General features: G+C 57.8%; 1 protein-coding gene and 1 long non-coding RNA gene across 8 annotated transcripts in view; one reads left to right on the top strand and one right to left on the bottom strand.

Annotated features, from left to right (window-relative positions):
* Positions 1-631, bottom strand: part of LOC146395401 (uncharacterized) — a 16,294-nt gene extending 15,663 nt beyond the window's left edge. For all 4 annotated transcript variants that reach the window (XR_014831982.1, XR_014831983.1, XR_014831981.1 and 1 more), the window contains exon 1: positions 332-631. This is a non-coding gene — a long non-coding RNA (uncharacterized LOC146395401). The remainder of the gene's footprint in view (positions 1-331) is intronic.
* Positions 1-12,377, top strand: part of ZBP1 (Z-DNA binding protein 1) — a 13,037-nt gene extending 660 nt beyond the window's left edge. The window contains exons 2-8 of one of the 4 annotated variants that reach the window (XM_085002618.1): positions 1,622-1,843; positions 2,737-2,814; positions 3,222-3,395; positions 4,620-4,778; positions 6,133-6,336; positions 7,330-7,563; positions 9,319-12,377. In XM_085002618.1, coding sequence (XP_084858744.1) covers positions 1,622-1,843; positions 2,737-2,814; positions 3,222-3,395; positions 4,620-4,778; positions 6,133-6,336; positions 7,330-7,563; positions 9,319-9,467 — 1,220 coding nt within the window. In that variant the 3' untranslated portion in view covers positions 9,468-12,377. 4 annotated transcript variants of the gene reach the window in all.

Genomic DNA, 12,377 nt, shown 5'->3' with positions numbered 1-12,377 from the left:
TTGTTTCTTCGTTTGTGTTTTGTGATCACGAGCTCATTTAATCCTCACCAGGAGTTCCCCTCGTGGCTCAGTGGTTAATGAATCCGACTAGGAACCAGGAGGTTGAGGGTTCGATCCCTGGCCTTGTTCAGTGAGTTAAGGATCCGGTTGCTGTGAGCTGTGGTGTAGTTTGCAGACACGGCTAGGATCCCGCGTTGCTGTGGCTCTGGCGTAGGCCGGCGGCTCCAGCTCCAATTCGACCCCTACCTAGCCTGGAAACTTCTCTATGCCATGGGTGTGGCCCTAGAAAAGGCAACAAAACAAAACAAACAAACAAACAAAAAATCCTTACCGCAATCTTTCATGGAGCCACACGTTTCACTGTTTCCCAGATAGCAGGTGACAGAACTGGGTAGCAGGTGACAGAAGTGGGTCTCAAACCCAGAAAAGAGAGCAAGCCGGGGAGGGCGGCTGACCGGGTGTGGCCCAGGGGCCCCGGCTGTTCCCCAAGGTCCTGTCATACTTCCCGAGGGGACCTGCCGGGACCTGTCAGGGGCACTTCGTGACCAAATTTAACTTCCTCCGCTGCGGGCTTTCCAGGGGTCCCTCGCTTCGTCCATTTCACAGCTTCCGGTTCCCCAGCTGGGAGAGCGAGCCAAGGAGGCCAGCCCAGCCTTCTTGGCATCGGTTCCCCTTTAGGGTCAGGTGACTGGAGGAGGAGCCAGGGGGAGACGCCCACCAGGGGCAGCTTTTCAAGAATCAAGCTCTTTCCAAGGCTGGGCAAAGCCGCAGTGGTTTGGATTGGATCCCAGCTGCGGGGTAGGGCTTGGCATGTGAAGGGGCGGGGGACCCGGGTGTTCTGCTTGCCCGTCACCTGTGCCCAGCAAGGATGCAAACACTCCACCCACAAGGGCAGGCCACAGCGCCCAGCCCAGTATCGGCAAGTGAATTGCCCCTTTCCCCACAATGCTGCCCACTTGGAATCCAGGAAAAGCCCAGAAGGTGTGGGATCAGGTTGCCGAGGCTGGGTCTTTCCTAGGGCTTACCTTGCCTTGGTCTCAGTTCTGTCTTTGTAAGAAGTATTTTGGGGGGGCGGGAGGGGCGTGTCCCCATGGTTCCCGGGCCAGGGGTTGAATCTGACCCACAGCCACAGCCACAGCTACCTCCACAGCAGATCCTTAACCCACTGATTGAGGCCAGGGATCGAACCCGCGTCCCCATGGATACTAGTCGGGTTTGTTACCGCTGAGCCATCAGGGGACCTCCAGAAAGAGCTGTTTCCAAATGTTCATTGGGTTTCGGGCGCGGAGGAATCGTGACGCCTCTCACGTGGAGGGTGAGCCTGAGCGGAGGAGGATGGGCCATCGGAGGACGCCTGGGCGGGCCTTCCCCCGCCCCCCGCCACCCCCTCCTCCCATGGTCCAGCCCCCACCTCTTGCATCCCAGCACCTCCACTCCCCTCTGCTCCAAGGATGTCCAGGGCTGGGGTGCCCACCTGCCCTCAGTGCTCCCCTGGCCGCTAGGCTGTCTGGCCCCAGTGCCAAGGGGCCTCCCACTCAGGCTGGGAGCTCAGTTCTCTAAAACCAGTTCTCTAAACCTGGGTGGGGGCTCGCCTCTCTCCCTGCCCCTGTCTCCCTCCCAGAGCTTGAGCGGAGGATCCTGCAGGTGCTGAGGGATGCCGGCTCCCCCGTGAGGACTGCCCAGCTGGTCATCAAATGCCAGGTGCCCAAGAAGAAACTCAACCAAGTCCTCCACCAGATGAAGAAGGAGTCCAGGGGAGGGCTCACCCTCGTGGGCCCTGCGACGTGGTGCCTGGGCGATGCTGGGACCGACGGGACCAGAGAAGTGGTGCTGGCAGAGCAGGGTAACCTGCCGTCGCGGGGTGGGGGAGGGGAGGGATGGGGCCCTGCACGAGCCGTCCTGGCAGTGGCCCAGCCCGGCTGGGGGCTGGGTTCCAACACAGGGTTCCAACATAGGCTCTGCCCTCGGAGGCGCTCCATATCCCCTCCCTGTGTCTTGGTTTCTTTTTCTGGCCAACGGAGATAACAGCAGGGCTGCCGTTTAGGACTTTGAGAGGATTTGATACGAAGTGCTGAGCCTTGGAGTTCCCACTGTGGCTCAGCGGTAATGAATGTGACTGGTACCCATAAGGACGAGGGTTCGATCCTTGGTCTTGCTTAGTGGGTTAAGGATCCGGTATGGCCACAAGCTGCAATGTAGGTCACAGACGAGACTCAGATCCAGTGTTGCTGTGGCTGTGGCTGGCAGCCGCAGCTCCAATTTGTACCCTGTTCTGGGATCCTCTGTATGCCGCAGGTGTGGCCCTAAAAAGCAAAAAAAAAAAAAAAAAAAAAAAAAAAAGCTCTGACCCTAGTGCCATCACATAGTAGGCAATCAGCAAACATTAATAATAAGAAGAAAGACAATAACAATGGTGTGAAAATAATAGAACAGACTTAGCATCCTGTAAGATCTGCTTCTCTAGTTCTGCAGCCCATGGGCCAAAAGTGCTGACACAGGTCAAGTACTTGCAAAGGGACACTGTCTGCTCCCAGCTTCCCAGAGACGATGCTGAGCAGGGAAGCCACACAGCTGCCAGGGCCAGGGCCGGGGGGAAGCTGGTTTAACTCTAGAATCTGAGTTTCAGGTGTTGTGCACTGGGGCCCCCTACGGAGCAGCCCCCTTTGCCTGGCAGTGCCCCCACCCCCACGCCCGTTCCTCCAGGCGCCCCCTGACTTGTCTTTCTTTCTTCAGCAGAGAGACCCCGGCAAGAGGCAGTTGCGATTCCAAGGACGCCTGGCCCAAGGACGCCTGGCCCTGAGCTCAGCGAGCGGCGTGAGCACCCTTCCTGCCACTCTGGTTCCCTCGACCCCCACCTGTCCTTGGCCTCTTGAGATGCTGAGTGTTCAGGGCTCGAGCCTCCCCTACTGGTTTCCCACAAAGCGCTCAGAGGCAAGATGCAGTCTTTTCCGAAGAAGCAGCCGCATGGCTGCGCGGTCATTGGCCTGATGGGCAGTGGGCATTTATCCTGCACCTCCTGTGTCCCAGGCACCGTGTGGGGCCCCTGAGGAGCCTCCGCCACCCCCAGCACCACCTCTGGGGGCATCACTACCGTAGCCTTTGTCCAGATGAGGAAAATGGGCACAGAGGGGCTGGGTCTGTCCGAGGGCACGCGTCTGGAGAGCGGGGGAACGGATTCAAACTCCGGGTCCCCCTTAACCGTGTGCCCTCCTGCCTCCCAGAGACGGAGATCTACGGGCTTCTGAAAGCCCAGGGGCCCCACAAGGCCCTGCACATCGCCCAGGCCCTGGGGCTGAAGACGGCGAAGGAAGTCAACCGCGACCTGTACGCCATGAGGAGCATGCACCTCCTGACCCTGGACCAGAAGTCGAACGCCTGGGGGGTTTACCAGCCAGGTAGGCCCTTACCTGCCGCCCACACCTGGACGGGCCAGAGGGGCAGAGCTGCGACGAGAAACCGTAAGACCCAGCACTTGGCCCTTGCTGGGCTCCTGCCCACCAGCCCTTTGCCGGCTCCACCTCGTCATCCACCCCCCCCGGGCAGCTTGCTGTGGTCCTGGTGACCGGTCACTCCGAAGGGGGTTCCAGGAGGGAAGGGCATGCTGGCGGAGGAATCAGGGTCGGGGGCTTCCTGGAGGCGTGGCCCCCTCCTAAGTCGCAGCCCCAGGGTGCAGGCCTCCGCCTGAGGGTGCTGACAGTTTTCTGAAAGCGCTTTGCCCAACTTGGAGTTGAAAGTTCCTGGAAGAGAAGGCCCAGCTGGGCTCAGAGTCCCAGGACCAACTACCCACTAGACGCAGCAGTGTCAGGGCCCAGAGCCCGCAGTGCTTTTAGGGGAATCACAAAAGTGTTCTAATTTCTCTTAAAATCCGCAGACCAATGAATGGCTAATAATGACTCTGGCCGAGAGGATATTTCTTTTTACCCCATTGCAGTCGCAGAATGTAATGCGAAATTTTGTTGTGTTTTGTCGTGTGTTTTTTTTGGTTTTTTTTTTTTTTTTAATGGAGGAAAGGGCTCACAAAGGCCCAGGAGCTGAGGCCCCGTGAAGATGGGCATGTGGCCCCATTTGTAGAGCCCGTGTGGGGCTGACACACCTGCTCGTTGTGGCCACGGGGGGCGGGGGGTCTCAGCGTCCTGGGCCCGATGGTAAATGGTCGTGACAAAGCCATATTCTTGAAAATATCAAGCAGAGCTTATCGTGTGGCCAGAAACAGCCCGTGGACAGCCACCTTGCAGCTCTCCCTGAAGGGAGAGGGGCCCAGACCGCAGAGGCCCGGGCTGTGGCTGCCTCTCAGTGGGAGGGGCCGAGGGTGGGCGTGCAGTGAGGTTTCCGCCTCCTCCAGGGGTGGCAGAGGACACATGGGTAGGTGGCCTGCAGGACGACGGCCAAGCAAGGCTCTTCTGCTGTACCTGCGGCGGCTGGTGAAATGCCAGCACCTGCGTGCCCCACCCCCACCCCCCCGCCCCGGCACCTGCGGGCTCAGAACCCCCAGGTGGGCCCCTGGGAATCTGTTTTTTTAACAAGCTGCCCCAGAGATTTTGGTGCTGCCAACTAGAATTGGGAAGTCCTGACCCCTAGAGAAGTATAAATGGATTGAGTGGAATGTTATTTTGCAGAAGATTCTAGAAATCAGTCCACCCCGGTTATTTACCAGCAAAATCCAATCAACATGATCTGTCAGAAGGGACTGAACAACTGCATTTCCATTGAGAACTCTGAAAACATCCAGATTGGACATGGCAATGTCATCATGAGACACGAGTCCTCTGGGGAAAGCGGTAAGTCCTCCGAGATGCCCAGGAGAAGGGCCCTGTCAGGCACCTGCTCTATCTGGGTGAGGACAGGGAGGAGAGGTCATTCAGCCCTCTAGGGGGCAAGGAGAGCTTTGAGATGTCCAAGGTCCCTATGGCTTTCCTGTGAATGAGGACAGCTCTCTTTGTGGCTGGATCAAGCCTCTCCTGCTTTCCTTTCATCCCAACATCTTTTGCCTCATTTTTGATGGGACTCGGTATTTCCCCACCGGACACAATTCAATTCACTCTCCATTACTAGGATGTCCCAAGGGGTCATTGCAGCACTTTGCTTGTTCTGAGACACACTTTTTTCCCCACATGTTAACATCTCAGGCCCTATGATGCATCTTCCCAGGTTTGTCCTAGCTTTAATGACCACAGGAAGCCAGTGGAGCCTGCTCCATGCTGGGCACTGTGGGGAGAAGGTCACCCATCAGTCCAGCCGTGGGACATGAGTGAGCGCATAGGCCTAAATATTGGAACAATCCCATGACCTCGAGAAAGCCCTTCCCCGCTGCGGGCCTCAGTTTCCCCAGCTGTGAAATGAGGGACCCTGTCCTCCAACCTATGTCAGCGTTTCCCCAGCATCAGTCCTCTGAGTGTCACCTTCCCAAATCTGGCCATGCCCATGGCTGATTTTTGACTTAATGTTGTTCAATGGTTTACCTTTTCATTCCACTCAATTTTTTTTTTTTTTGTCTTTTTAGGGCCACACCTTTGGCATATGGAGGTTCCCAGGCTAGGGGTCCAATCGGAGCTGTAGCTGCCAGTCTACACCACAGCCACAGCAACCCCAGATTCGAGCTACCCCACAGCTCACAGCAATGCCGGATCCTTAACCCACTGAGAGAGGCCAGGGAGCGAAGCTGCGTCCTCATGGTTACCAGTCAGATCCGTTAACCACTGAGCCACGACAGGAACTCCTCAAATACATTTTAAAGTAAACTTTTACAGCATTACCTTAGGTTGAAAACCACAAAGGTCACTATAAAAATTAATGCTGAGAAAATAAAGCAATATCAGAGGCTCTGAGCACTCGGTGTTCACAGAGTAAGCCCAAAGGAGACCTCCCCTGCCAGGCTCAGAGGTGTGAGAACAGCCGGGGGGTAGAGGACTATTTTTAGTACCCCAGGGACACCCCAGGCACCTGCTCTAAAAACCAGGGAGCCCGTGCTAAGCTGTCCCACCTGCTCTCCAGTCCAGAGCCTGAAAGAACCACTTCCTGTCGGATGGTGTCCACAAAGAATTCAGAGTCCTGTTGCCTCTGTCCGGCCAGGACTTACGTGTAGGGGGGTCAGAGGGTGGGGGTCAGGGGTCATGTTTCTGTGTCCCCTGCCAGGCTCCATGGCTGCCTTCTACCTCCCTCCGACGGTACCTGCCGACTCCTCAGCCCAGGGTCCCCTGGCTGGATCCTGGGGGCCCCAGGACATCTGCATGGAGAAGTCTGTGCTCAGACGGGTACAGATGGGCCATGGCAACGAGATGAGACTTCACAGCTTCCCGGCTGAGGGCCCTGCCCATAGCGCTTGTGGCAGCCCCCCAGGTACCCAGAGAACAGCCCACCAGGCTGCCCCACCCCCACTCCCATCCATGCTAGATGGCACTTGAGCCAGGCCTTGTGGGGAGAGAGGCATGATGGGAAATTCCCTCCCTTCCACCCAGAGGCTGTACTGCAGAGTAGAGCCCATGGCTCTTTCAGAGCTAGGGCTTGGGTTCTCATTCCTCACCTGCCTGGGAAAACCTGACTTTCCTGATCTGTCCAATGGGTAGGGTCCGTTTCCTGAGCCAGCTGAAGCGGGGACAAAAGAGACAGTGGGATGGGAAAGCCGCTAAGGAGGTGGGGACAGGAACCATCTAGGCGCTGCCCACAGTGACCAGAGGGCCCAGGCTGTGTCCTCCCTGGCACTGGTCATCTGAGACAAGCTGGGGGACACAGACAGCAGAGGCCTCAGAGAGAGAAGGGAGCCAGGGTTTCGAGGGGCCAAGTTTCCAGAAGAGGGGAGGCTGGCGAGGTCAAGGGAGGCCCAGGGGTCCAGCAACCAGGGGTCGGAGGTGATCTGAGCATGGACGGCTCTGTTGTGAAGTTTGCCTGGGAAAAGCAGGCACCAGATGGCAGGGGCTGGAGACCGGGCTGGGGCCACATGAAGATTCTAGCCCAGGATGGAGACGGTGTTCCAGAGCTGCCGGGAAGCAGGGATGGGGAGCAGGAGGTAGCGGGAGGGAGTGGTCGAGTCCCAGGGGACAGCCCCAGGGCACCAGACCTTCTGGGCTGGACTGCGGGAGGCGGGGGGACCCGAACAGGCAGACAGGGGGCCAAGAGCTGGCGGCCCAGGCAGAGGAAGGGCACGTGCAGAGGGACCTCGTGCGGCCACGTCTCGCTGTCAACCGAGCTCAGCGTGGGCCCCTGTGCGGAGGTGCCGGGAGGAGAACCAGCCAGAGGACTTGAGAGCCAGCCTGGGGTCAGGACCCCAGGGCCACCACGAGGCTGCTCACACCCCCCCCCCGCCCGGCATCTCTCCCTTCGGCTGATCCACAGGCTCTGTCTCAGCTACGAGTCCAGAGGCTTCCATTGATATTCAAATCCCCGAGCCAGGACCTCACGCAGAAGGGGTCATGGCCCAGAAGGTCCGAATTCGCTCGTGCTTCCTGGAGGACACGACCGTGGGCAACAGCAACAGGATGAGCGTCAGCCCGGGGACGGCTGGTCCCGGGGGAGTCTCGGGGCCTGAGGAGGGCAGGGCGGACCCCGGGGAGCCAGGAGAGGACCCAGGTGAGCTGCGGCCGTGGCCCTGCGCGATCTCTCGCCCTTCCTTTCATGCCCTCCTTCAGCAGTCGCGCCCTGGGCTCCCGTTTCCGGCGGAGTCTGGGAGGCAGAGATGTCATAGCAGAAGCAGGGGCTCTAAGCTAGAACGTGCCAGGCCCACCTACCCACACTTAGCTCAGAGCCTCTGCTTCCCGGTGTATAAAGGCAGGGTGCTTAGGGAGTCCCTGTTGTGGCTCGGCGGGTTACGAACCTGACTAGTATCCATGAGGATGCGGGTTCGATCCCTGGCCTTGCTCAGTGGGTTAAGGACCCTGTGTGGCTGTGAGCTGTGGTGTAAGTTGCAGACGCAGCTCAGGTCTGGTGTTGCTGTGGCTGTGGTGTAGGCCGGCAGCTGCAGCTCCAAAGAGACCCCTAGCCTGGGAAACTCCATATGCTGCGGGTGCGGCCCTAAAGACACAACAACAACAACAAAAGAGGGCCCTTAGAACAGCCTGTGGCTGGCAGGTTGTGGTGAGGCTTGGATGAGCTTCCCAGATGGCAGGGGCCCCTGGGCTGGTGATGTGACTCGTGGGACCTAGTGTGACAAGAGAAAGCAAGGCTCCTTGTTCAAAACGTGATAAGAATTTCGAGACAGAGACAGCAGAGCAGAAAACCAAGCACAGGCTCCTCTGAATGGGCCTGCGTGTCTGCCCAGGTCCCATGCCCATGAAGCTGGCCCTCCTTGGAAACTTCTGGAACATGATCCCACTTCTCTTCTTAGTCACCCCGTTCCCTGATTCTCCCCACCCAGACAATGCTCCAGCCACCTTATGTTTCTTCCATCTTTCAAGTGTTAGAAGGAAGCAGTCCTTGGAGTTCCCTGGCGGCTCAGTGGGTTAAGGATTTGGGCCTGTCACTGCTGTGGCTCGGGTCACTGCTGTGGTGCCTGTTTGATCCCTGGCCTGGGAATTTTAACATGCTGTGGGGGCAGGAAAGAAAGAGAGAGAGAGAGAGAGAGAAAGCAAGAAAGAGAGAGAGAGGTGGAAAGAAAGTAAGACAGAAAGAAGAGAGACAAAGAAAGAAGAGAGAGAAAGAAAGATGGAAAGAAGAAGTTCACTCATTCATTCATTGACCCACTCTGGCCCCACTCTGGTCCCCAACTGTTCCCTTTCCTGGAGATAAAGCCATGAGCAAAACAGACAAATACTCCCCACTCGGGGAGATCAGAGTCCAGGCAGCACCCGACAATCGCAGAGCGGTCGAGCCTTTCAAGGTTTTCAAGGCCAAGACTGTAAAAACCAGTACTACCTGGGGCGGTGCACTGGCCGTGACCAGGCAGTCAGAGCAGCTCGGGGGGACGAGGCATTGGAGCCGAGGCCCGCGGGGAAGAAGAGGTGGCCAAGTTCAGAGCTGGGAACAGCATTGCAGGTGGAGGGAACAGCAAATTCAAAGGCCCCGAGCAGGAACAAGGGTGACCTTCAGAATCCCACGCAGGGGCCCCAGGGCAGGAGGCCGTGGATCCCACGGGCAAGACTGGGTGTCTTTGTGCCGGGAAGCCCAGAAGAAAGGCCTGGAACTTATCAGAAGTGAGCTGGGCCGGCCTGGGGGTTTCAAGCAGGGGCCACAAGATTAGTGCGCGATTTAAAGGTCTGCCAGGTCATCTGCCTGGAAGCCCATGGCCCCAAGCAGTGGCCTCAGTGCCCGTGAGCCACATCACCTTGGTCATGCAGCTATTCGAGGCGAGGTGGCTCACGCGTTCCTGGGTCCCCGTCTCTTCCCCAGACTCTCTCTCTGGAGCTGCTGGACGCAGCAGCCAAGTCCCTCCCGAAGGCGGTCAGGCTGCCCCCAGCGACGCTGAGATGCTCACCTCCCAGCTGGAAGCTCTGACTCTCAGAAGCAGGGGTCCCAGAACCACAGAAGATGGCCACTGAGGGGACAGAACAGCCGACAGGGGCCTGGCAGGGTGGCTCAGAGCAGGCAGCCCGCAGGCCAGACTCGCACAGCAAGAGCCGGGTGCTGGCGAGCCCAAGCCCGCCCTCTGCTGCCATAAGTGTCCCTTTTGACCTTGCCTCCTGATACGTGGCCAGTGTGCGGCAGCATTTGGGCTGGGCCTGGCGTGGGGCGCAGGCGGGGCTGCTTGTGGCCAGGAGCAGCCTGGTGGGCAGTCTCCTTGGGCCTCTCGGGGTGTGGAGAGGAAGCACTGACAGCCAGCATGGCCAGGCCACTCTCCCCGACCCTCCATCCAGCAAGGCCACCCACTCTCTGCCTCTCACACACGACCTGACCTCCTCGAGGCCCATCATGGCCGCCTGGCCCCTTTACCACCTGACATTTCTAGAACCTTCCCACCTTGGCCTTGCTCTCTTGGGAGTTCTTAGCTGAACTTGCAGGGGGCAAACCCCTTCCCTCCAGGCCCCAGAGAGGCCATGGGCCAGCCTGCCATTCAGGTGACCCCAGCTGACCAACCATCAGCTTGAGGGGGGCAGAGCCCCCCTCAAAGGGGTGGGTGCAGTGGCAGAGCCCCACCTCAAAGGGGTGGGTGCAGTGGCATTTCCAGAACCAAGAAGTGTGGTAGGGGTGGGGGTGGTACCTGGGGAGGGGTGATGGGAGGAAGGTGGAAAAGGATGCATGAAGGCGGCCAATTAGCCAGGCGGGGCCACCTCGGAACGAGACTTCCGGCCCCGCACGCACACTCAGGCTCCTGAAACTCAGTGTCCACACCTCCCAATGCCGCGTGCACACCTCAGGTGGACCTCTCTCACTGCACTGAGCCTCCTCTGCTGGACCGCGTCGTGCAATGCCCAGGAGCCGTGTCCCCCAGGGCTAGTGTCTACCTTGGAGGACGAGGGCCTGGCTCATGACAGAGCCTCAGGAAAGAACGTCATTGAACAAATTCTTAACTGGCGGGGTCTTGAGGCGCATGTTATGATGTGTTGAGAAGTGCCTGGACCAGCAGGCAGCACTTAGAGGGTGTCCCTTAAAGGGGAGTCCCGAGCCATTGCTTGAGCTCCTGGATCCAGTCGTTCCTGAACCTATCTCTGCTTCTGTCCACTGGATAAGTCTTGGGTCCCCTTAGCGTGGAAGTCAGGTCTGATCTTGGTTTCCCGGTGCAGCATGTCTTCCTTGCTTCTGCCACTCCCTTTCCTTAGCTGGATGCTACTCAGCCTGCAGGACACAGCTGAGACATGACCTTGTCTAGGAAGGCTTCCCCTGCACCTAGCGCAGCCTGTGTCTCTTCTCCGCTCCTGAGGGCTCCTGTGCTTCCCATCACACCCATGCCTCACTGCCCTGTTATTCATCTGTCTCTGTACTCATCAACACATATTTGGTTGTAGATGACAGAAAGCTGGGGCCTGATTCAGCACAAAAGGGGATGTATTGACTTTTATAATATGGACAAGTTCAAGCATAAACCTGCTTCAGGAATGTCTGCATCCAGGAGCTCAGAAAATGTCTTAGGACTTAGCGTCCCTCTCTCCATCTCTCCGTCTGCCTTCCTTTGTGTGGGCAAAGATGATCACTGGAAGCTTCAGGCCTCCGTGTAACCACTGTCCAGTGAGAGGAGGGTACCTCTTCCCAAGAGCAAAAGCCATGATGGATGGTGTTGGTCACATGCCCATCGCCCAACTGGTCATTGGTCAGAAGAACGGAATGTCGTGGTTGGCCAAATGGTGTCCTGTGATCTACCCCTGGAACCAGGAGGAAGATCAGTCACTCCCAGTCACGTGGCTTGGAGGCAAGAGATGGGCTGTTTTCTAAAGTTACCAGGAGCCAGACAATGGATGCTGGCAGATAAGCAGGAACCTCAGAGATGAACTGCTTCTCCCCAGCATCAGCCGGTGAATTCACTGGGCACGGGGGCCCTGTCTTTTCGCTCTTGAACCTCCAGCCTGTGCTGGACAGGTCCCTTCACAGACCACCTCCTGGGTACCAGGCCCAACAGAGAGGGGAAGCCAAAGCCCTGCCCTCAGCGAGCAGTTCACAGTCAGCGGGAGAGGTGGGCCCAGGACGTGGCGAGGTGTCCTGAGCAGGAATAACCCCGGGGAATTAAGGGAGGGTGGGACAGGGGCCCAGCCACTGCCAGGAGGCTCCCCAGGGGGAGGAGAAAGCCCTACAGCTTCTTCGACACCTGGCAGAGGGAGAAGGATGGGGGCACAGAGACGGTGTTCCAGGCCAAGCGTGATGGTCAGAACAAGGTGATTTCTCGGAGCTGCGTGGCAGTTTGCGGATTGCTAGAAAATGGTGCAAAGAATATAGAAGCAAGAGGTTGGCTGGAGAGGATTTTGGACTTGACACTGAGCTCCAGACCGGCACTGCTCCACCTGCGTGAATATTCCAGGTCCCTGCAACAGGGGAGCTGGATCCATGACGAGAAGGGAGGGTTTTGTCCCATGGGCTGGAGTTGCCTGGCCCACAGGGGACCACCATGGTGACCTGGGGGCCCCCAAGTCATTCCTCCATGGAATATCCAGTTTTCAAACGTGCCACCAGCTCTAAGGGGCTTGAAATCTGCTTTGGCTCTTTCCTGCTGGCATTGTCTTCCCTCTGCGGTGAGCTGAAAACTAACCGCCTGCCTCAAAGCTTATCCAAGGTCTGTGGTTAACCAGGCCTGTATCAGTGGGCAATCGAAATCCGTCTTGGAACTCAGCCTCAGCTCCACCTGCAGCCCAAGCCAGAACATTCATTTTTCCTGCGAGATTTCCCCTCTCTGTATAATTAATATGTCATAAACCTGCTGACAGAGCATTGTCGGTAGTTAATGGGGGCTGGAGGTGAAAGTCAAAGCTGGTCTCTTCAGGAAGGAAATTAACTAGCTACCATTAAAAGCAGAGAATGATTAA

This window comes from Sus scrofa, chromosome 17 (assembly GCF_054392235.1).
Source record: "Sus scrofa isolate SSC_HxYL_T2T_F1_AM1 chromosome 17, Sscrofa_HxYL_maternal_Yorkshire_Landrace_v2.0, whole genome shotgun sequence".
In the NCBI taxonomy this organism is placed as follows: Eukaryota; Metazoa; Chordata; class Mammalia; order Artiodactyla; family Suidae; genus Sus; species Sus scrofa.
The sequence above is the reverse complement of the archived record's forward strand: the minus strand, read 5'-3'. Positions and strand labels throughout refer to the sequence as shown.